Genomic DNA, 23,052 nt, shown 5'->3' with positions numbered 1-23,052 from the left:
TACACTTTGTTTTCATCCAATATGCAGTAATCTCTGTTTCTTTAGAAGTTTCCTTACAATGTCTCTATATCATGGGGATTTGCTCCCATTGTGAACTGTTCTGCTGGGTACATATATAAACAGCACATGGTCAACTAGTTGTCATTAGTACTTTGGTAGTCACTGTTGCCACAACCGTATTATGGTCACTGATACCAGTTTTGATGTGGACATCCTCAAAGAGGTCAGGTCTGTTTGTTGCCATTAGATACAAGATACACTACTGGCCATTAAAATTGCTACACCAAGAAGAAATGCAGATGATAAATGGGCATTCATTGGAAAAATATATTATACTAGAAATGACACGTGATTACATTTTCACGCAGCTTAGGTGCATAGATCCAGAGAAATCAGTACCCAGAACAACCACCTCTGGCCATAATAATGGCCTTGATATGCCTGGGCATTGAGTCAAATAGAGTTTGGATGGCGTGTACAGGTACATGCCCATGCACCTTCAACACGATACCACAGTTCATCAAGAGTAGTGACTGGTGTATTGTGACGAACCAGTTGCTTGGCCACCATTGACCAGACGTTTTCAATCGGTGAGAGATCTGGAGAATGTGCAGGCCAGGGCAGCAGTGGAACATTTTCTGTATCCAGAAAGGCCCGTACAGGACCTGCAACATGTGGTTGTGCATTATCCTGCTGAAATGTATGGTTTCGCAGGGATCGAATCAACGGTAGAGCCACGGGTCGTAACACATCAGAAATGTAATGTCCACTGTTCAAAGTGCCGTCAATGCGAACAAGAGGTGACCGAGATGTGTAACCAGTGGCACCCCATACCATCACGCCAGGTGATACACCAGTATGGCGATGACGAATACACGCTTCCAACGTGCGTTCACCGCGATGTTGCCAAACATGGATGCGACCATCATGATGCTGTAAACAGAATCTGGATTCATCCAAAAAAATCATGTTTTGCCATTCGTGCACCCTGGTTTGTCGTTAAGTACATCATCGTAGGCACTCCTGTCTGTGATGCAGCGTCAAGGGTAACCGCAGCCATGGTCTCCGAGCTGATAGACCATGCTGCTGCAAACATCATCGAACTGTTCGTTCAGATGGTTGTTGTCTTGCAAACGTCCCCATCTGTTGACTCAGGGATCGAGACGTGGCTGCACGATCCATTACAGCCATGCGGATAAGATGCCTGTCATCTCGACTGCTAGTGATACAAGGCCGTTGGGATCCAGCACAGCGTTCTGTATTACCCTCCTGAACCCACCGATTCCATATTCTGCTAACAGTCATTGGATCTAGACCAATGCGAGCAGCAATGTCGCAATACGATAAACCGCAATTGCGATAGGCTACAATCCAACCTTTATCAAAGTTGGAAACGTGATGGTACGCATTTCTCCTCCTTACACGAGGCATCACAACAACGTTTCACCAGGCAACGCTGGTCAACTGCTGTTTGTGTATGAGAAATCGGTTGGAAACTTTCCTAATGTCAGCACGTTGTAGGTGCCGCCACCGGCGCCAACCTTGTGTGAATGCTGTGAAAAGCTAATCATTTGCATATCACAGCATCTTCTTCCTGTCGGTTAAATTTCGTGTCTGTAGCATGTCATCTTTGTGATGTAGCAATTTCAATGGCCAGTAGTGTATTTCCATCTTGTGTGGGATTCCTATTTGTTTTAGGTCATTTTCAGTGAAGGCATTTAGTAAACTTTCACAGGATGTCTTATAACGCCCACCACTAACAAAACTGTAATTTTCCCAGTTAATTGTTGGATGATTTAAGTCTCCAGCAATGATTACAGTATGATAGGGTAACTTATGTACAAGTAAACTGAAGTTTTCTCTAAAGTTTTTGGTTATATCAGGAGATGAGTAGTCTGGTGGATCATAGAATGATCCAGTTATCATTTTATGCCCACCTCCGATACTGAGTCTTGCCCAAACAATCTTACAGGCAGATACAGTTTTTATCTCAGTAGTAGATTTGAATTTCTTGTCGACTGTGACAAATATACCACCTTCATTTCTCATTTGCCTATCCTTTCGATATACACATAAATTTTCACCTAAAATCTCACTGTTTTAATGTCAAGTTTCACCCATCTTCATGTACCTAGTATTATGTGAGCTTCACTACTTTGCATGAGTGATTCAAACTCTGGCACTTGGTTGTGAATGCTTTGGCAGTTTACCATTAGGATTTTAATGCTCTCACCTGTAAGAGGCATTTCTTTCAATCTTACACTGATACTTCTGGGTTTCCTACAGCTGTCGGTATTTGGAATGGATGCAGAGTCACCTAATCTAAAAAACCCTTGTGTGCACCCCATACACAGTGAGTTACTGAGTAGCAGCCTCTGATGTATAGCGCACATTTGACCCTTTTAGGGGGACGTTACAGTTCTCAACCTTACGGAACAAGTCCAGGAAGTCACAGCCAAGATTGTCACAGAACTGTCAAAGTTTCTGGTTCAGTCCTTCCACTTGACAGAGAAGCCATGGGCCACGATCACTTTTGGGGACAATGCTGCAAATTTTGAGCTTCATTGAAGTCCCATGTGTAGGGCCTATCTTCTCAATTTTCTCTGCCAGTCACTGGAATGACCCAAGTATAACCTCAGAGCCCAGACCAAAGGCATCATTTTCTCCAACGTGCACCATGTTCCCACAATTGGCTGCTGGAATAGCCTCTTCAGCATATTGAATGAGGCCCCAGTCATACAAACTGAGTGCACTGGTGTCCTTTCCTGTCACTTGCTGCCATTTCCCTAAAGTATCATTTGCTGTATGTTTGAACTGATGATGATTAATAGACCCCCTACTCTTTCCATTTGCCTCCTCCTGCCACTGGGCAACACAAGGCTCCCGAAGACAAGTGAAGTGAATCCCACTGGCTAAGTTTCAGTTTCAGTGAAAAACAGACATCAAACTTGTTGGTTAGGGGGATCGGTACGACGCCCTGAGTCCTCCCAGGTCCCCATCCACCCTGCACAATATGCCAAGATCTACCATTGACATGCCACTAGCAGTCAAGTGGACCAGTGATGACAGATCCTGTACTTTCTGCAAAGGAGACAGGATTCATGGGAGAGAATGTGCGTGAGGTACTTCTGCTACAGGTATTGCAGGTTCATGGCTTTCAGCAGCTCTTCCAGCACACCGATTCGCAGCAGCTGCCAATTGTTTGAAAGTAGTCAGGCGATTTCCAGCTGCTTTTGAATGTCAACCAACTCATCTTGTGTTTAAAAAGTTGCCAATTACCTACAAGAATTGAGGGAAATACACAAAACAAGAGTTCTACTAACGTACCACAAAAACCTGTGGTAGAAACTGCTAGTTTCCTAAAACATTTTAAGGTTAGTTATAGTAGTTAGTAAACTTGAAAACAGAGTTAATTTATGATGAATGCATATAATATGTAGAGGGGGGGGGGGGGGGGCTATTCTTCTTTAAGTGGAAACTAGATTTGACACTATATGTTAATCAGAAAATCTGCTAAAGTAGTTAAATCACAAACGCTGATATGCTACAAATTACTCGTAGATGACAATGGTAGCTCCTGCATTCTCAAAGATGCAGGTTTATATGCACTGATATACAATGAAATTCAGGGAAGATGTATTCTTTGGAGAACTGTGAACCACAAACGCTGATTTGCTAATAAATAAGTTATGTATCCAAAACACTCGTGCCATTAACTTACAAATTAAACTATAGTTTCATAAGCATCCAAATATTCTCAAAGTAACTCATTTCTTAAGTAATTATACAATGAAATTAGAGAAGATTGTTTTGAATGAGGATAAACCTACTGGTCTCAAATATTTTAAAAGAACACAGTTAAGTTTAAGCCTGCAATTGATGATAACGGTATGAGTTCATCACAACACTCATGAATGTTTCAAAATTTACAATATATTACAGTACAAAGGAGTATTGATACAATCAATGAAAGATTATCCAGAAATAACATGAACAGCAAAATACACGAATCTAGAACTTTAAACTGACACACAATCTTGTATGTGCGGGGTCACACAAAGGGAAATTCCTAAGTCAGCTTTTATAGGTAAATAAAAATGCATGTTGTATGGATTTTTCAATAAGCTGGTTCTGTGCACACTTCTTACACTGGTGTGCCAAGGAAGAACAATGCATCATGAGTTTACTGCAATCAAAATAGCTAAAATGTACAGCATGTCTTCTGCCTGTTGCAGCTAACAATGCACACATCTCTTGTCTCATTGTGTGCACAGAGGGACTTGCTGTCGGTGATCAGAGACCATTCTTCAACCAAAGCCAACTGTCCTATCTCCCTGTTCGAGTCTCAGCACACTAATAATCTCACGCACACAGCAGTAAATGTCTCTGGCAACACCACTCAAATGCCTCAGTCATGACCAAAAATAGGAAACCATATAACATGGCTCATTTTGGATACAACATTGCAAACCAATGTGAAGTGCAGTGGGCATGTAAGGTCAGCAGCAGGGAAGGCAAATGTTGGCTTTGGTTTATTAGGAAACATTTAGGAAATTGTAGCTCATCTATAAAGAAGACTTTGAGTAGCACTTTGCAGCAAAGTTTTCTTGAGTATTGCTCAAGAGTTTAGAATCCCCACCAAGTTTGATTAAAGGAACACATCAAAGTAATTCAGATATATGCTGCTATATGATGATGATGATGATAATTATAATAATAATAATAATAGCAATAGTAATTTTATTGTCATTCGGACATTACAGCAATAGACGTCAGGCATATAATACACTCCTGGAAATTGAAATAAGAACACCGTGAATTCATTGTCCCAGGAAGGGGAAACTTTATTGACACATTCCTGGGGTCAGATACATCACATGATCACACTGACAGAACCACAGGCACATAGACACAGGCAACAGAGCATGCACAATGTCGGCACTAGTACAGTGTATATCCACCTTTCGCAGCAATGCAGGCTGCTATTCTCCCATGGAGACGATCGTAGAGATGCTGGATGTAGTCCTGTGGAACGGCTTGCCATGCCATTTCCACCTGGCGCCTCAGTTGGACCAGCGTTCGTGCTGGACATGCAGACCGCGTGAGACGACGCTTCATCCAGTCCCAAACATGCTCAATGGGGGACAGATCCGGAGATCTTGCTGGCCAGGGTAGTTGACTTACACCTTCTAGAGCACATTGGGTGGCACGGGATACATGCGGACGTGCATTGTCCTGTTGGAACAGCAAGTTCCCTTGCCGGTCTAGGAATGGTAGAACGATGGGTTCGATGACGGTTTGGATGTACCGTGCACTATTCAGTGTCCCCTCGACGACCACCAGTGGTGTACGGCCAGTGTAGGAGATCGCTCCCCACACCATGATGCCGGGTGTTGGCCCTGTGTGCCTCGGTCGTATGCAGTCCTGATTGTGGCGCTCACCTGCACGGCGCCAAACACGCATACGACCATCATTGGCACCAAGGCAGAAGCGACTCTCATCGCTGAAGACGACACGTCTCCATTCGTCCCTCCATTCACGCCTGTCGCGACACCACTGGAGGCGGGCTGCACGATGTTGGGGCGTGAGCGGAAGACGGCCTAACGGTGTGCGGGACCGCAGCCCAGCTTCATGGAGACGGTTGCGAATGGTCCTCGCCGATACCCCAGGAGCAACAGTGTCCCTAATTTGCTGGGAAGTGGCGGTGTGGTCCCCTACGGCACTGCGTAGGATCCTATGGTCTTGGCGTGCATCCGTGCATCGCTGTGGTCCGTTCCCAGGTCGACGGGCACGTGCACCTTCCGCCGACCACTGGCGACAACATCGATGTACTGTGGAGACCTCACGCCCCACGTGTTGAGCAATTCGGCGGTACGTCCACCCGGCCTCCCGCATGCCCACTATACGCCCTCGCTCAAAGTCCGTCAACTGCACATACGGTTCACGTCCACGCTGTCGCGGCATGCTACCAGTGTTAAAGACTGCGATGGAGCTCCGTATGCCACGGCAAACTGGCTGACACTGACGGCGGCGGTGCACAAATACTGCGCAGCTAGCGCCATTCGACGGCCAACACCGCGGTTCCTGGTGTGTCCGCTGTGCCGTGCGTGTGATCATTGCTTGTACAGCCCTCTCGCAGTGTCCGGAGCAAGTATGGTGGGTCTGACACACCGGTGTCAATGTGTTCTTTTTTCCATTTCCAGGAGTGTACAATGTAACTGTTAATTCAAAGAAAACAAGAGGCATGTCATTGATACTACAAAATTATATTACATTTGAAATAATCATTTATGTCATAGAATGGGTGAGCAACTATCCATTCATACAGTTTTTGTTTGAATGCTTGTTCAGGTAGTCCTTGTACATATTGTGGAAGCTTATTAAATAATTTGTACCCCATCAATTCATAGCTGTTAAGTGACTTTGACAGTCTATGGTAAGGAGTATAAATGCATCTGCTCTTTCTCATGTTGTAGAAATGAATATTTTCTGTACATTTTGCTTCTGGTAACTTCTTTTTTGTGTGGAATAAAACATAGTAAATGTGTTACCATTAGATTTGATCAGCATGTGTTACGGAGGTGCATTACAAGCTGAAATGGGAATCCCTGGATGGAAGACAAGATTGTTTTGATAAAATGCTATTGAGAAAATGTAAATAACTGGCATTTGTGGAACAGTTCTTCTACCAATGTATGTTTCGTGTAAGGGTGACAAGATAAAATTTACTGGTCATACAGAGGCATATAGATAGACATATTTCCATTAGTCCATTTGCGAGTGGAAAGGGAATGGCTTGTAGTGTACAAGGTATGATTTGCAACACGCCATACTGTGGGATGTAGAGATTGTATGTAACATCAGGAACAGTGGTTGTCATAATATGACACCCTGAGGAACTCCTATGTTAATGTATTTTCATTCTGATAAGTGTTTACTAAAATTTTAAACTTATGTGAGGTATATACTATCCCTACTCTTCGCACCCTACCTCCTAGGTATAATTGGAACCTCTCATTAGCTGTATGTCATATTCCTAATGCTTCTAGGATTTTTAGTAGAATTTATGGCCAACTGTATCAAAAGCCCTAGAAAGATCTAAAAAATATGTCTGTGAGACACTCATCTGTGTTGAGAGCTTCATGCACAATTCTAATATCACTGTTTCCATACTCTTACCACTTCATAAACCAAACTGTGATTCACTTAGAAGGTTGCATTTATTCAAGTAACTCATTAATGTGTCATTCATAAAAGACACTATTATTTTTTAGAATAATGACAACAGGAAAACGGATTGCTAGTTTTATATGTCAACTGACTTATCTTTTTTAATGGTGGTACAACTCTTGCCAGTTTTAAATACTCTGGAAGGTCTGTATGCAGTGCTTCAGCACACACATCAGTACCTCATCTAAGCCTAATGACTTATTATTTTCGAGGCTTTGTACTGTTTTATTGACTCAGACTTAATGTCCTGTGGTTTGTAGTAACATAACTGTACTTAGTGCATTATATTTACAGATCGTATATTTATTTCTGGCAATTTTTGTTGTAGTTTCTCCACAATACTTGAGAAAAATACTCATTCACATAGTTTACTGGGTGGTGTGAATAATATATAATTTATTACTTTATCCCCCTCCTTTATCTATATGTCTGCTTTTGCTTGTCTCTTCCTCGTGACTTTTTAATGATATCCCAGATTTCTTTATTTTTATTTTTTACACTGCATATTGTTTTGACACTTTTTTTATTTTTTTATTATTTTTATTTTAAACCTATCACAGAAATTTAAGAGCTGTAGCTTAGTATGAATGAGGTTCATAAGTGTTTGGGATGACTTCCTAATATCTGGCGTTACCTATTTGTTTTTGTGAGACATTGATACTGATGTAGGTACTTTTGGAAATGTCTTTCCAAAGTTGAGAATTTAGTGAATCTTCCATTCACATTGGTTCAACTATACACTCGATCCTGTAACTACTCTTGGGTAGAGTACTGATGTTTCATTCATGCTCTCAATGTTCCAAGAGAAGGTGTTACTTATCTTCATTTGGTATCTGCAACTAGTGGGCAATTACAAATAGCAATTTTCATTATAATGATGCTCATCCAGGTTTTTAGCTATACAAGATGAAGAACACAGTTGAGCTTTAACTCTTTTTCTCACCACTTTTTGTTTACAAACACGCAACATTCATTTTTCATACCAAAGAAAAATATTTGTGCATAATTCCTCTAGATAATAGACACACTACACAAACCATACCAGCGTTTACAGAGGCAGATCCAAATTACTGACTGTCCAATTACAGACCAAAAGCAGTCTGACTTATTTGGTGCACATTCAGTGCCATACAACAAATCATGTTTCTCCATTATGTTCTATATGTGATTGGTTGAAACTGAAGATTACCATAAGATATGGTTTTACAAACAGTAAGAATCTTAAATAAGCTTTTGTGTTTTTATGCATACAAAAATCTGAGAATAATAGTGTTAACAAAAGGTGTTTGATATGGCTGTAAAATGTAAAAGTTCAAAATATGCCGTGTAACAAGGTTTACTTACATTGAAATTTTATAGCATAATAAATTATTTTCACAGAAACTGAATGTATGTTTGAAATATAGTAATGGTTCCTAATTTGATAGTTAATAATTTAAATTTGGAAAATAATAGAGTCCATGTGGCATTGGTTATAAAGACAGCTAAAACAAATGACATTTTTCATAGATACAAAATATCTTTGCAAAGTAAAGTCTATAGGATGATAAAATTTTGCTCTGTAATTCATTCACATAATTACCAATAATTTGTAATAATGTTATAAATCAATTTGGAAAAAAGTATAATTTTGTAAATAATTCATAGTGCAGCAAAATACAGTGAATTTCATACCATACACCTAAAGTCAAAAGACAGTGAATTTCATACCATACACCTGAAGTCAGAATAAACATTGCTGATAAATAAGATGGAGTTGCAAATTCCCTGTAACTTAGGATGGAATCAGAAATTTCAATTAATTTAGCAACAGTATAATCTTGATTTGTTGTAATCCCAACTACATTTCTTATTTCTCTTGGAAAACCTGTATTATTTTGATTTCTGATAAATGTCTTTTGTAGTGCTAAAATTTAAGAATTTTTTCCACATTCAAATTTATTGTTATTTGGCAGAAATGGTCTTGAAAGTCTATGATCTTTAACAACTAAATTGCATGTTTCCCTGTCCATACTCATTACCATGTGATTTGTTACTGGTGCACTCACTGTAGTAACCCAGTTGACCAGCAGGGACATTGCAAAACTCTGTAGGACATGTATGGGGGTGTCACTAGTTTCATTTAGATATTGGAATTTATGTTTATTTCCCCACAAAATATTACAGTAAGTTTTGTACTTGGGACTTTATCCAGAACTTTTGGTAATTATTGACAAAAGTGTCCACACTACCACTGGGTGTTTGAGACATACACAAAATCGTTAATTTGTTGATGTTGTTGATGTCAGGACCTATTAATTTTATATCTGTTATTTCAGAGTGTTTGTCCTCACTAACTGTACTAAGATTGTATCTTAATTTACATCTACACCTGTGTGGATATGCTGTAAATCACACTTAAGTGTCTAGCAGAGGGTTCATCAAACCACCTTCTCAATAATTCTTTATTATTTCACTCTCAAACAGTGTGCAGAAAAAATGGACATCCACGTCTTTCTGTTCAAGCTCTGATGTACCTTATTTTATTATGATGATACTTTCTCATGTGTGGGTTGGCGTCAGAAAAATATTTTCACATTCAGAGAAGAAATTTGCTGATTGGAATCTCATGAAAAGATCTCACCACAACGAGAAATGCCTTTGTTTTAATGGTGTCCACCCCAAATCCTGCATCATGTCTGTGACATTTGTTCCCCTATTTCTCGATAATATAAAATGTGCTACTCTTCTTTGGACTTTCTTGATGTACTCTATTAACCCTATCTGGTTAGAATCCTACACCACACAGCAGTACTCCAAAAGAGGATGGATAATTGTAGTGTGGGAAGACTCTTTAGTACATCTGTTGCCTACCAGCAATTACACGCCTATAGCAGTACTCTCAGTATTCAGCAAAATATTTGAATACAATATGACAGAGAGACTAAATTCATTTCTGAAAAAAAGAAATGCCGTATCACATGCTTAGTTCGGTTTCCAAGGAGGAAAAAACACAACTGACGCAATACAGCAACTCCTAGATTACACCTTAACACTAATAGACAAGAAGCTTCCAGCCATAGGCATTTTTATTGACCTAACAAAGGTATTCGATATGGTCAATCATAATATACTGCTGCAAAAAAATTATTCCTATGGAATAAGGGGCACTGGCCATGACTCGTGCAGGCCAGAGTGGCCGTTCAGTTCTAGGCGCTACAGTCTGGAGCCGCGTGACCAATACAATCGCAGGTTCAAATCCTGCCTCGGGCCTGGATGTGTGTGATGTCCTTAGGTTAGTTAGGTTTAAGTAGTTCTAAGTTCTAGGGGACTGATGACCTCAGAAGTTAAGTCCCATTGTGCTCAGAGCCATTTGAACCATGACTGGTTTAAAAGCTACCTCAAAGACAGAAACCAATACGCCCAAATGAATGCAACCAATCAACTAGGAATTGCTAATACTGTACAATCATCTATCCAAATCACAGAACATGGAGTTCCCCAAGGCTAGGTGATGGGATCCTTATTATTCTTACTTTATGTAAATGACCTCCCCTTAAATTTACACAATAACAGAACCTTCCCCTTTACTAATGATACCACAATTATTACATCCAATTCAAATGAACATCTTCAAGATGCAATAAACAGGAGCACAGCACAACTAAACTCATGGCTCAATTCAAACTGACTACTCCTAAATATAAAAAAGACAGCTGGTATTACTTTCCACACAGTCCAAAATAAAAACCCGCCAGTACCGTATCACTGAGTGATGATAAAGTCAACTTTGTAAAGGATACCAAATTTTTTGGGGTTACCATTACTTACACACTTACATGGAAAAGTCATCTTGATATAACCGGCACCAAATTGAGTAAAGTATGTTTCATGATTAGACAAATAAGGAATATTGTTAATACCAGCACCCTCACATCAGTGTACTATGTTCTTTTCCACTGTGTACTAAGCTACGGAATTATCTTTTGGGGGCCACAGTGCAGAAGCAGTGAGGCTGTTGAAACTCCAAAAAAAAAAAGTTGTTAGTATAATATTATTCAAACGGCAGAAAGAATCCTGTAAACCACTGTTCCAGAATCTGAACATACTACCCCTCCCATCTCAGTACATAATTGACCTGCTATGTTTCACCAAGAAAAATATTAGCAACTTAGATATAAACTAAAACTGTCACCAACATGATACAAAGTCAAAGAATTCTCTACGAGTAATTACCCATTCAACAAAACTATACAGTAAAGGTGTCAAATATATGGGAATAAAACTCTACAATCATCTCCCAATAGCAGTGAAGAACATTACACAAGTGAAGGATTTTAAAATAAAACTATGGTCACTCCTAATTAAACACTGCCTCTACAGCATACAGGATTTCCTTGAAAACAACCTGCTATAACGAACTGCTATAAGGAGCTGCTCAACAAAAATATCAGATAATGGATCCCAAACTATTGACCTTACGTAACACAACTGAATGTAAGTTTTATTAGTATAAATGCTATATTCTGGTACAGAATATATATGTAGGACCTAAGTACATTACACATGTGATATAAATATGAAATCATTTGTAGACTCATAGACATGTACCTCCTCTTATAAAAGCCTAATATGTATCAAATGACCTGTCCTATATCATGATGTGCATTTGACAGTAAAACACAGTCTCTGGCTCATCTTCCTCCCCAAATTTTTTCATGTGTTATTTCCAATTTAAGTTGTTTGTGATTGAAATTCCTAGGCATTTAGTTGAATTTACGGCCTTTAGATTTTACTGCTTTATTGTGTAACCGAAGTTAAATGGATTCCTTTTAGAGCCCATGTGGATGACCTCACACTTTTCATAGCTTAGGCTCAATTGCCAATTTTAGCATCATACAGATATCTGTTCTAAATCATTTTGTAATTTGGTCCTTTCGTGATGTAAATGCATGATCCTCTACCTGTAGTCTTATAGTTCTGTTCTTTCATAGAACAATAGTTATACATGTTGGATTTCTTTGTCTTTACAGCATTTCTCAGTAACACAAACAACTCTACCATTCAAAGATTAAAACCCAACCTCAAATTGCTGTATTTTATTTTTTATTGACTGCAGATTTTGATGAAGGTTGGTTAATTCTGTGAAATGCTTAATTTTTCATTTTCCAATGGTTCCTTTTTCCTTATGACATATAGCACATGTGTGATTTGGTGTGATGGAATCTGTCTTGTGAGGGACCATTTCAGAACTTCTTGTGCTGCTCCATATACTCTTTAGGCAGGAGAACTTGTTGCCTGGATTTATTCTAGAAAGACCTACTTCACCTACTCACTTCTCAAGATTCATGTCCTGTACCCTAATGAATCAACTACACGAGTCTTACTTTCTGAGTCCTATTTAGATGTATGTCATGTCTAGTGAAAACATATCTATTGATAGTAATATCTAGTATCAGAGCAACCTGCAAAAAGTCAGCTGGCATGAGTGCCATCTCTAGCCCTCTATCAACCCACCTCACAGCTCCATTAAGGTGTGTCCGATCATGACACTGGATCAGCATGATCAAGGGTACATTTGTGCCATGAGTCAAAGAAGTACTCTTGTCACACACTGCATCTTTGTGTAAACTGTATTCTGCCCCACCAACTATCGCTACATTGTCCTCTTTCGAAAATTTCATACATAAAAAGCCTGCATCATCTGCCACTTGACTTAGCCCTACAGTTTGTTTAAAAATACTGGTGGCTTTGTGCACTGCATCTAAGCTTTCCTGCTACTCAGGGACTACATTTTACCCATGCCTACTATAAAGTAATATTCACTCTGCAGCGGAGTGTGCACTGATATGAAACTTCCTGGCAGATTAAAACTGTGTGCCCGACCGAGTCTCGGTCGGGCACACAGTTTTAATCTGCCAGGAAGTTTTAGTAACTCTTTCTTCTTCCTAACACTTTGCACGTTCTTAGGTTTCCTGATTTCAGTAGTAGTGTGCTGCATGTTTCTTGCTCCTAGTCCTACCTGAGGCTCTTCTCCTCCAGCAGTGGTGGATACCTGTTTTCAGTGTTGTTGACGAAACTATTAGATTGTGTTCTCTTTCTCCCTGATTTCCTACGAACTGACAGTTCCCAACCATCCAGGGACAGTCAAGAACATTAGTCCACAAAACCAACTTACTATTCAGTGCCTTCTACCATTTCCCTGGTAAATTTTCACCAGAATCAGTTTTCACTACTAATTGCGATACACACTGTATATACAAATCTTGCCCTTGGGTGCCCCTGGTGCCTCTCTCAGCTTGGCACACCAAGCAGTCGCTACTAATTGTGATTTGTCCTGTATAGAAATTTTACAACTGTGACACCTCTGGCACCTTTCTCTGCTTGGTGCTCCAGCAGTAATTTGTGTCGCTTGAGCCTTAAACCAGACCTGCAACCACACTTGCTCCCTCTATCTTCCTTCAGTTACAATATACCTGCTGCACAGATTGCAGTTTCTGGGGAGAGCCTCTTCTGTTTCCTCAATGTACTCTTCACTAACCCCCCCTTCCCCACAGTGGATAATTTCTTACAAGTTTGGCAACAAATTGCCGTACTCATTTCCCTACAACAGCTCACACATTTCTTATTCCACTTTTGGAAGAAGAATTAAGTTTAACCTTCGAGCAGGCACGCCTGTGTATAAAGTGCGCCAACTGCAAATAACATTGCAGAGTTCCATTGTTGTTTTACAAAGCGAGCACCTACCTATTCCTGAATTACTGTTTCAGTTAGCACAGTGAGAAGTCATGTTATCATAGGTTCATGTGAGCTACAGTAATTTAAAATATACTGCGAGTGTGTTATCTTAGTGTACAAAGCATGTCACGTGTCTGGTCATTTAGGTAATTTTTCCTTCATTTTTATTTTGTTCCTTTTTAATTTAATCAAAAGATAACATGCAACATGCAGCTATTTTGATGTGCAGGGCGAAATCAAAGCTGACAGACAGTGAGCTTGATTGGTTACTCAACGAGGATCCAGAGTTCAACTCTGTACCAGACAATGCAAACGATGAAGACTCTGACAGGCCATACATGTGTTGCCAGAGGGCTCACAAGTGAAACAGAGACTTTATAGACAATACTTAGACCAGAAATTATTGATAAAATTGTAAAATACATGAATATATACATTCAATCCGAGAAAAAATGTGCACAATATTTCAGAGAAGGGGATGCTAAAGAAACTACAAGGTGTGAAATAATGGCATTGTTGGGATTGCTGCATCTCATTGGGACTAAGAAAGCAAATTACAAATGTCATTGAACTGTGGACAGCAGATGGTTCTGGTATGGAGACTAAGAGAGCTGTGATGAGCTACAGAAGATTTCTGTTCCTTTTACGATGTATCCATTTTGATGACAAGAGTGCAAGGCAGCAAGGAAGAGTAACTGATAAACTTAAAGCAATAAGGCAAATATTGGATGCCTTTGTGGTGAACTGCAAGACAGCTTATGATGTAGGACAATTGGTGAGAGTAGATGAATAGTTGCAAGATTTCTGGGGTGCTGTTCTATTATTCAGTGTATCCCAAACAAACCAGTGAAGTACAGCATAAAGATGTTTGTTTTAGTAGATGCTGAAACATTCTTCACTAGTAATATTGAAGTATATTGTTGAAAACAACCTAAAGGACCATACAATGTTTCTAATTCTCCCTGTGATATTGTAGGAAGACTAGTTACTCACACTGAAGGCTCAGGAAGAAACTTTACAATGGATAATTGGTACACTAGTTATTCATTTGCCAACTCCCTTTTGAAAAAGTGACTACCGTAACAAGCATTGGCATGTTGAGAAAAGACTAAACACGAGATCCCACAAGAATTTTTACCTAGGAAATGTAGGGCTATCCTCTCCTCTTTATTTGGTTTTCGGAATAACATGTTGCTAGTTATGTATGTGCTGAAACAAAACAAGGCAGTTTATTACTTTCAACTATTTACAATTTTGGAACCATTGATGAAGTTACAGGTAAACCACAGATAGTTTTGGATTACAATGTAACAAAGGGAGGACTTGACACAGTTGATCAACTGGTAGGTGCGTATTCCATCACATGGGTGACAAGGACATGGCCATTGGTTGTATTCTATGCTCTAATGGATATAGCAGGAATCAGTGCTCAAATAATTTTTCATGCAAATGAGGCAAATCCAAAAAACAAGAGGAGAATTTTCTTGAAAGATTTAACACTGTCTCTTATGAAGCCTCAAGAGTTAATATTCCTTCTCTTCCTGCCAACATTGCAACTCTCCTCATGAAAGACAAAGATCAATGTATTGAAAGAACTGAGGAACCTACCACCAAGAAAAGAGGTCAGTTTGTGACATGTGGACAAGCAAGAAACACATCTACTACCATAAGGTGTAACTCAAGCCATAACTTTGTTTGCAGAGGATGTGTAAAACCAGTGCACACATGTGAGAAATTTAAAGCATTTCCTGAAAATGTGCAAGACAATTAACTGCATAGATGGAAGGAACTTTGTGATAACTGATACTCCTTCAATATATAAAACCTTTGTCCTTTTATATTGCAATGGAAGAGTATTTTTGTTCAGTATGCACTTAAAAATGTGTTGAAATAGATTGATATGTCAGCTGCAGCAATAGAATGATATGAAACATTCTTATTTGTTTAATCGAATAGTAAATTAGTGATGTAATATACGTTTCTTGTATTGTTGTTTAAATTAACTAAGAGTAAACTGTGATTTAGATCATACATGTTTCCCTTGGTAGCATAATGACAGCTTTTGACTACATGTGTACAAAGTGCGCCATGCACTCGCTCATGTTACAAAAATCGTCACACCTGCATGAGGGTTAACTTGAAAGAATGTACAGCATTAAGTTTCTCAAAGAGCAAATTCGGGTCTATGTAAACAAAACCAACACTAATATGTTTTGTGCTGTTACCACTGTTTTTGTAGTAGTTTAGAGATATGATAATAGAAGAATGACTCAACATTTTCTTCCATTTGAGAGAATTTCATTTGAAACTTGTTTGGTTAGGTTTTCAAATGTTCATAACTCAGAAAATGTAGGCCTAGATTGCATCTATCTAACCAGTAAATAATACAAAAGTCTTCAGAAATATGATTTAGAAACATTTACTTGCACTTTCATGGTGAGAGTAGACACAACTGAAACTAATATTTGCCTTGTTTTAAATAAATCTATCATTCAAACTGCCCTTCTTTGTGTACCCTATTTGGTATAGGTCCCACATAGTTGAGCAATGGGTCATACGAGTGATTTTTAAGCAGTCACCTTTATGGGCTAGTTGCATTTCCCTAGCATTCTAACAATAAACTGAAGCTAGCCATCTGCTTTTCCTACATCCAAGCCTAGGTGATTGTTAAGTTTCATGTCTCTACAAAGTGTTACACTCTGGTAGTTGTATGAGGTGACCTAATTCCAACTGTGATGTGATGATATTGTAGTGATAGGATACCATTTATTTTTTTTTCATTTTGTGAAATGTGTAATTTTAGGTTTCTGAATATTTAAAGCGTGTTGCCAATCTTTGTACCACTTTGAAATCTTATAAATATCTCAATGAATATTTGTACAGGTTTTTTTCCATATGGTACTTATTACAGAAAATTTAGCTGAAAAAACCCTGAGGTTACTATTAACATTGTTTGCAAGGTAATTAATATGCAGCATGAACAGCAAGGATTCCACTGCACTTCCCTGGGGCACATCAAAAGCTACTTCTACATCTGTCAATAACTCTCCAACTAAGATAACATATTTATTTATTTATCCATGAAATCATGTTCATGACATGGGATACAAGTTACAGCAATGAATCGTTGAAGCATAATACTTTTTCTTACATTGACTATTTGACAGAATACATGAAATACATATCTACATTACAGTCATTCAAGATTGACATATTAGACTAAATTAAAGCTACATGTGACATAAATTGGTCTCCATAAATTCAGCAACAGAATAAAAACAATGCTGGAGCAATATACTGTTAACTTTCTTCCTGAAAGAGTTTTCATTATTCTTAACTGAGCAAGGTAATTTATTATAAAGTATGCTGCCTATGTGCCTCACACCATCATGGCATTTACTGAGTCTCTGATTATCTAGATGAATGTTGCTTACACCGCGGGTGTCATGATAATGAATGTCATTATTTGTTTTGAAGAGATGAAGATTCTTACTGACAAATGAAACAGTCTCTAGGATGTATATACATGGTACAGGTAATATTCCAAGTTCTTTAAAGATTGGTTTGGTAGGTGTGTGCAGTGGCAATCTTAACATGACCTTGACAATTCGCTTTTGCATAGTGAGTATTTTCCTATTTATTGCCCCCCCCCCCCCCCCCCCAGAATGGAATGCCATATGAGAGGACTGAGTTCACTAGTGCAAAGTATACAGTTTTAATGGTGGTCACATCACAGCTTTGGCGAAGAATTCTGGAGGCATAGCACAGGCTACTCAATTTACACAGTAGTTTCTCTCTGTGGATATTCCACTGCAGTGTGTTATCTATCCAGAGACCTAAGAATTTAGTCTCACTGACTTGTTCAATAACTTTCTTGTCCATAATTAGTGGTTCCATATGTGTTGTATGGTTGTTTGATGGGCAGAAGACCATATGAGTCGTTTTTCCCATAATAAGTAGGAGATTGTTCTCATAGAGCCAGTATAGGAGCCTTTCACTGCTGTCAACTAGGTCAGCTCTCACCTGGTGTGGAGAAATGTTGCAAGAGAGGAGGTTTGTAACATTGGCAAATAACACAGGTACTGTTGTGGGTAGGTGTTCTGGGAGGTCATTAATGAAGATAAGGAAGAGGAGGGGGCCTAAGGTTGAACCCTGTGGGACTCCTGATGTGACTGGTATTATATCTGAATGGGCTGTTCTTCCGTCATTTGTTGCTATTTCTACCAGCTGCCCTCTGTTTGATAGATATGACTGGAACCTGTCATTACAGACTCCTCTTATACCATATGCATCCAGTTTGCGGAGTAGTATTGTGTGGTTGACTAGATCAAATGCTTTTGTCAGATCAATAAAAAGTCCAGAAGCATAATGGTTTTCATTAAATACTTCTCTTATCTCATCAGTAAACGAAAAAGAGAGCCTCATTGATTGATTTATTTTTACAAAAACCAAACTTCTGTGCTGTTATTAGGGAGTTGTTTACAAGGCAGGACATTATATGGGTGTATAGAATTTTTTCAATTATTTTGGACACAGTTGGGAGAAGGGATATGGGTTGGTAGTTGTTGACTTCATGTTTGTCCCCTTTCTTGTGTAACAGAACTGTCTTGGAGGTTTTGAGAGTTTGAGGGAAAATGCCAGTATTCATTGAGCAGTTGATTATGTTGCAGAGTGGTTGTATTATTTCATTGGCAACCTATTTTATTACATAGGCAGGTAGACCATCAAGGCCAGATGACAGGGAACTTTCCATATTCCTAATAGTTAGTAGAACCTCTTTCAAAGTTAGAGGTATTAGAAAAATTGATTTGTCAGATCTTATACATTCTGGAGGATAGGATTTTGTTAGTGAAGAGCAAGCAGATGATAGGCTGTTAGCTATTCCTGAAAAGTGTTTGTTGAATTTATCACAGATATGTTTGATGTCCGTTACTTGTTGGCCATTGTGCTGAATATATTCCGGTGTTTTTTGTTTGATGTCAGTTCATAAAGTTTTTCTGACAATATCACACATTGCTTTACATTTGTTATTAGACTCATTTATATATGCTTTATTTGCTAATCGTTTTGCTTCAGATATTACTTTATGAAGTATCTTCTTGTAATATTTGAAATAATTGTGGAAATTTGTATCATTTGTTTTAATGCTCTGATCATAGAGTGATCTCTTAGTCTTACATGATATTCTTATACCCTTCGTGATCCACCTGTTATCAGTTTTTCTGGCTGAATGTTCTACTTCAATTTGTTTTAATGGAAAGGCCATATTGAAATGAAATGATCACCCAGTATGTCAAGGAATGCTGAAGTTTTCTTATCTACATTATCTTCCTTGTAAACAATGTCCCATGACTGAGACTGAAGTAGATTTTTAAACATTCTAATATTGCCAGGGTCTTTGATGTACCTTCTTAAGATGAAAGTAGATGATGACTTGTCTTTAGTTTGCCCTAAATTAAGCCATAACAAGATACCCTGATGGTCAGAGCGTGTTCTGCTACAGCCGATTTGTTTCGGAAAACTTCACTTGATGATTTCCTGACTGAAAAGCATGTTCTGCTACAGCCGATTCAGTCAGGAAATCATCAATTGAAGTTTTCCGAAACAAAAATTTTATCTACGACGACGAACTATTACCCATGGCTTTGTAGAGAAGCAATTGAAATATATAAACATAGGGATAATTTTAATCGGACAGAAGAGACCATGAAACTTAGTGATATTTGGACAGTAGCACTACAGAATTGCTAGACAGTTTTATCCGTGACGAGATTACGATCGATAGTTAAGTTTTATCTCTGCATATCACGTGTAACTCTGGCCACGCCCACTTTCTACGATATATAAGTCGCTCTCAGACGTCCGACCCGTCAGTCGGCAAGACTCACCGGAGGAGAAACACCCCTCTGAAGATGTACAGCGCAGCTCTGGACGAAACGCTAGGAGCTGAAGAGTTTCATGGACCACGACCTTACATCCCGGAAGGTTTACCAGAAGATAAATCTCGGAAAACTCAGGGAATTTTTCCATCCAGAAGAAAAACCAGGAAAAATCTGGGAACCTTCTAGAATTCCACGAATTTTTCCATAATTTTCGTTTTGAGTTGAATTTTTGTTATTTTGACTGGTAATAACTGATACTTCAACAGAGAATTTCACTTTAGCCAGGTACTGCAGAATAATACTGCAGCAATAAAACAACAAATGAGAGAAAAACACCAATATAAAACTAAGTTGCAGAGAAAATGTGCCCATTTACAACAACAAAACACAGCGTGCATACAAACTTCTACCAACAGCAAAATGTGTCAAATGCTTTAGGACAAAGACTAAGCAATACTTAATAACAATAAACTGCTTTTGATGAGCATGGCATCATAACTGTTTGAGGCTGGTGGGCTTAAGCATGTGCACAGACCTGAAATTGCGTATGAGCAGCACCTTATCCTGTTTCTCACTATTTGAAGTGTGGATGTTGGATGTATAATTAGTAGCTGCAAGCAGCCAGATGCTACCAAGAAAATTTTCTCTGGCATACCCAAGCTGCCAGATTCGTGCATGCACATACCGTTCAGAGTTGTAATGGGGAGCAGTGTCCATGTGACCTGTGTTTACGTTTCATGATTTTGCTGTTGTTTCAATGAAAACAAAATGGATCTCTGTGACTAGAGCTATCAAGTGAATTAAAATATATTCACATACTTACAGAAGATTAAAATATGTTGTTAGTTTCAGTTTTCAGATTTTGTTTTATTTGCTTGTTATTGAAAATCAAGCATTAATTGCTTTGTGGAACAGTGAAGTTATTTTTTTCAGTTTGCTAAAGAAATTTTGCTTTTATTAACCTTTTCCACAGAAGAAGTCAATTTATTTGAAACAAAGTGTTTCATTTTACATAGTTCCAACTGTTCATTGAATTTCAAGTGCACTTTTCCATCTTAATAAAGAACCAAGCATAAGGTAATACAGTGATGATACTGCAAGAAAACTGGCTTCCTGAAAATATCTACCTTCCCTGAAACTCAATGTTTTTCAATCACAAGACATGTTTCAAAACTTGCCTGGTACCTCCTGTATGCCTGACGTTATTTCTTAATTTGTATTGTTTACATCTTAAATTTACAGAATACCATTCTTCAGTATTATAGACTGGCAGCACACCATTTTTTAGCATTGTAACTCCTCACGAGGCTTGATATTTACTCTTGGTGTAGAATAAAAGCTGCCACTTATAAAGTTTCTGGCTTCACAAGTAACTATGTTAAGTTTTATACAGTTTGAAAACGTAATGAAAAGCTTATTGTTTTTAGTTACGGTGTAGACAAACACCCGTTTTTTGTTTTTGCGAGAAAATTGTATTTCTTCTTACTACCACTGCTATGTGGATGAAAACTTGATAGGAAATGCTACGTAAGAGTATTGCAGAGTACGAATAAAAAAGATTCTTCATTAATGTTACCACATAGCAAAATATTAGGAAACTGTTAGTTGTAATTTTGATATCACTAAGATGGCGGCCAAGTTGAAAGTGTATAATGTGCCTCCACGAAAAAAACGTAAATTTCGGTAGTAAAAGGAAAACGTGTGCAACTTGTAAGACTGAAATACAGAAGCTGAACGAACGGATATCCAGTCTACAGTTTACAATAGACGCTCACAAGGTGGAAATAAGTAAACTACAATCTGAAAAACGTGAGACGCTAATGAAGAAAGAAGACTCGGTCTCGGAAAAATGGAAGAGAGTGACTGAAGGAAGTTGTACTCATAAGGTAAAAGATGTGAAAGACAGTGAAAATTTAGTGCAAAAAAACTCTTTTGAAGTGCTTTCTGCCGTGGATTCAGTGAACACGTCGGAAAGGGTTGAAAAATTGTTAAACAAAGTAGGCAAACCGTTGCTCGTTGTAAGTAGGTCAAACAATGAAAATACTGCGTCAGGAGATATTCTAAAAACTCCTAAAATAAGTGCGCCCACCTACACTACCACAGACTACAATGCAACAAAGGAAACTACGTTAAAAAAGTTATCTCCAGCGAAACTGCAAACTGAAGAACATATAGAACACGTGCGGCCAAAAAACAACACTAGTCAGGTGAGAAGAAGAATCTTAAAACCTCCGGTTACAAAAAGTGCGAAACACAAAACAATCTGTGTGTTAGGTGATAGTCACGGCCGTGAAATTTCCGCAGTGTTGATGAGAACATGTAGATTCAAGGCATCTGGTTGCATAAAGCCAGGGGCTCCATTGAGTGAAATAACGGACCTAACAACATCAACTGACGTAGCTAGTTTGAATAAAGGCGATTTCGCCGTGTTAATAGGAGGATCAAACGACGTCTATAGAAAAGAGACACACAAGGTGATTACAGAAATGAAGAAATGTCTAAGTAATTTAACCCACACAATTGTACTCATTGTGAATATCCCGCATCGTCATGATTTACCACCCTGGTCGTGTGTGAACCGCGAAATTAATGTTGCAAACGAGTGTATCACTGAAATATACACTAACTTTAAGAATGTCGATATTGTAGACATAAACAGATTGGAGCGAAGGTTCCATACAGTCCATGGACTTCATTTAAATACGCCAGGAAAGAAATTACTAGTCGAAAAAATATGTACTCGCATTTCGAAGAAGAGTGAAGAAAAAAGTATAAGTGACAAACAAACGGACATTAAGAAGTGTTTTATACGAGTTACAAGCTGTGCCATCGGCCAAACGCGAATTACCAAGTGGTTCAAACCGATTAGGCAAAAAACAATCAATCAAGTCGTCAGCCAAACGAAAATTACGAAATGGTTTAAACCGAAGAGGACAGATGTGGATGAAGCAAAACTTATACAAGCTCCAGAAGTTAACTCACCTGCTGATTGCCACCAGCGAACAGAAGCCACACACAAGAAACATACAGAAAATTTTTTAGGGTAAGTGCTGTATTAGAAACGCCATTAGATAAAGAATCAGAAACCGTTTCAACTAAAGTTACTAAGTACCCAAATTTTGCTATACTACACCATAACGTTCAGTCACTCACAAATAAAATTTCCATGTTGGAAGCACTACTCCAGTATGCACTAAACATAGATATAATTTGCATTACTGAA

At 38.6% G+C, this 23,052-nt stretch overlaps 1 protein-coding gene across 3 annotated transcripts in view; it reads left to right on the top strand.

Moving 5' to 3' along the window:
• Positions 1 to 23,052, top strand: part of LOC126250710 (glutamate dehydrogenase, mitochondrial-like) — a 136,057-nt gene that overhangs the window by 6,225 nt on the left and 106,780 nt on the right. The window contains exon 1 of one of the 3 annotated variants that reach the window (XM_049951582.1): positions 21,556 to 22,036. The exons of the other annotated variants lie outside the window; for them this stretch is intronic. Within the exon in view, the coding sequence (XP_049807539.1) occupies positions 21,650 to 22,036 (387 nt within the window). The 5' untranslated portion in view covers positions 21,556 to 21,649. Of the gene's footprint in view, positions 1 to 21,555; positions 22,037 to 23,052 lie in introns of those variants that run through there. 3 annotated transcript variants of the gene reach the window in all.

Source organism: Schistocerca nitens, chromosome 1, assembly GCF_023898315.1.
Source record: "Schistocerca nitens isolate TAMUIC-IGC-003100 chromosome 1, iqSchNite1.1, whole genome shotgun sequence".
Classification (NCBI taxonomy): Eukaryota; Metazoa; Arthropoda; class Insecta; order Orthoptera; family Acrididae; genus Schistocerca; species Schistocerca nitens.
The sequence above is the reverse complement of the archived record's forward strand: the minus strand, read 5'-3'. Positions and strand labels throughout refer to the sequence as shown.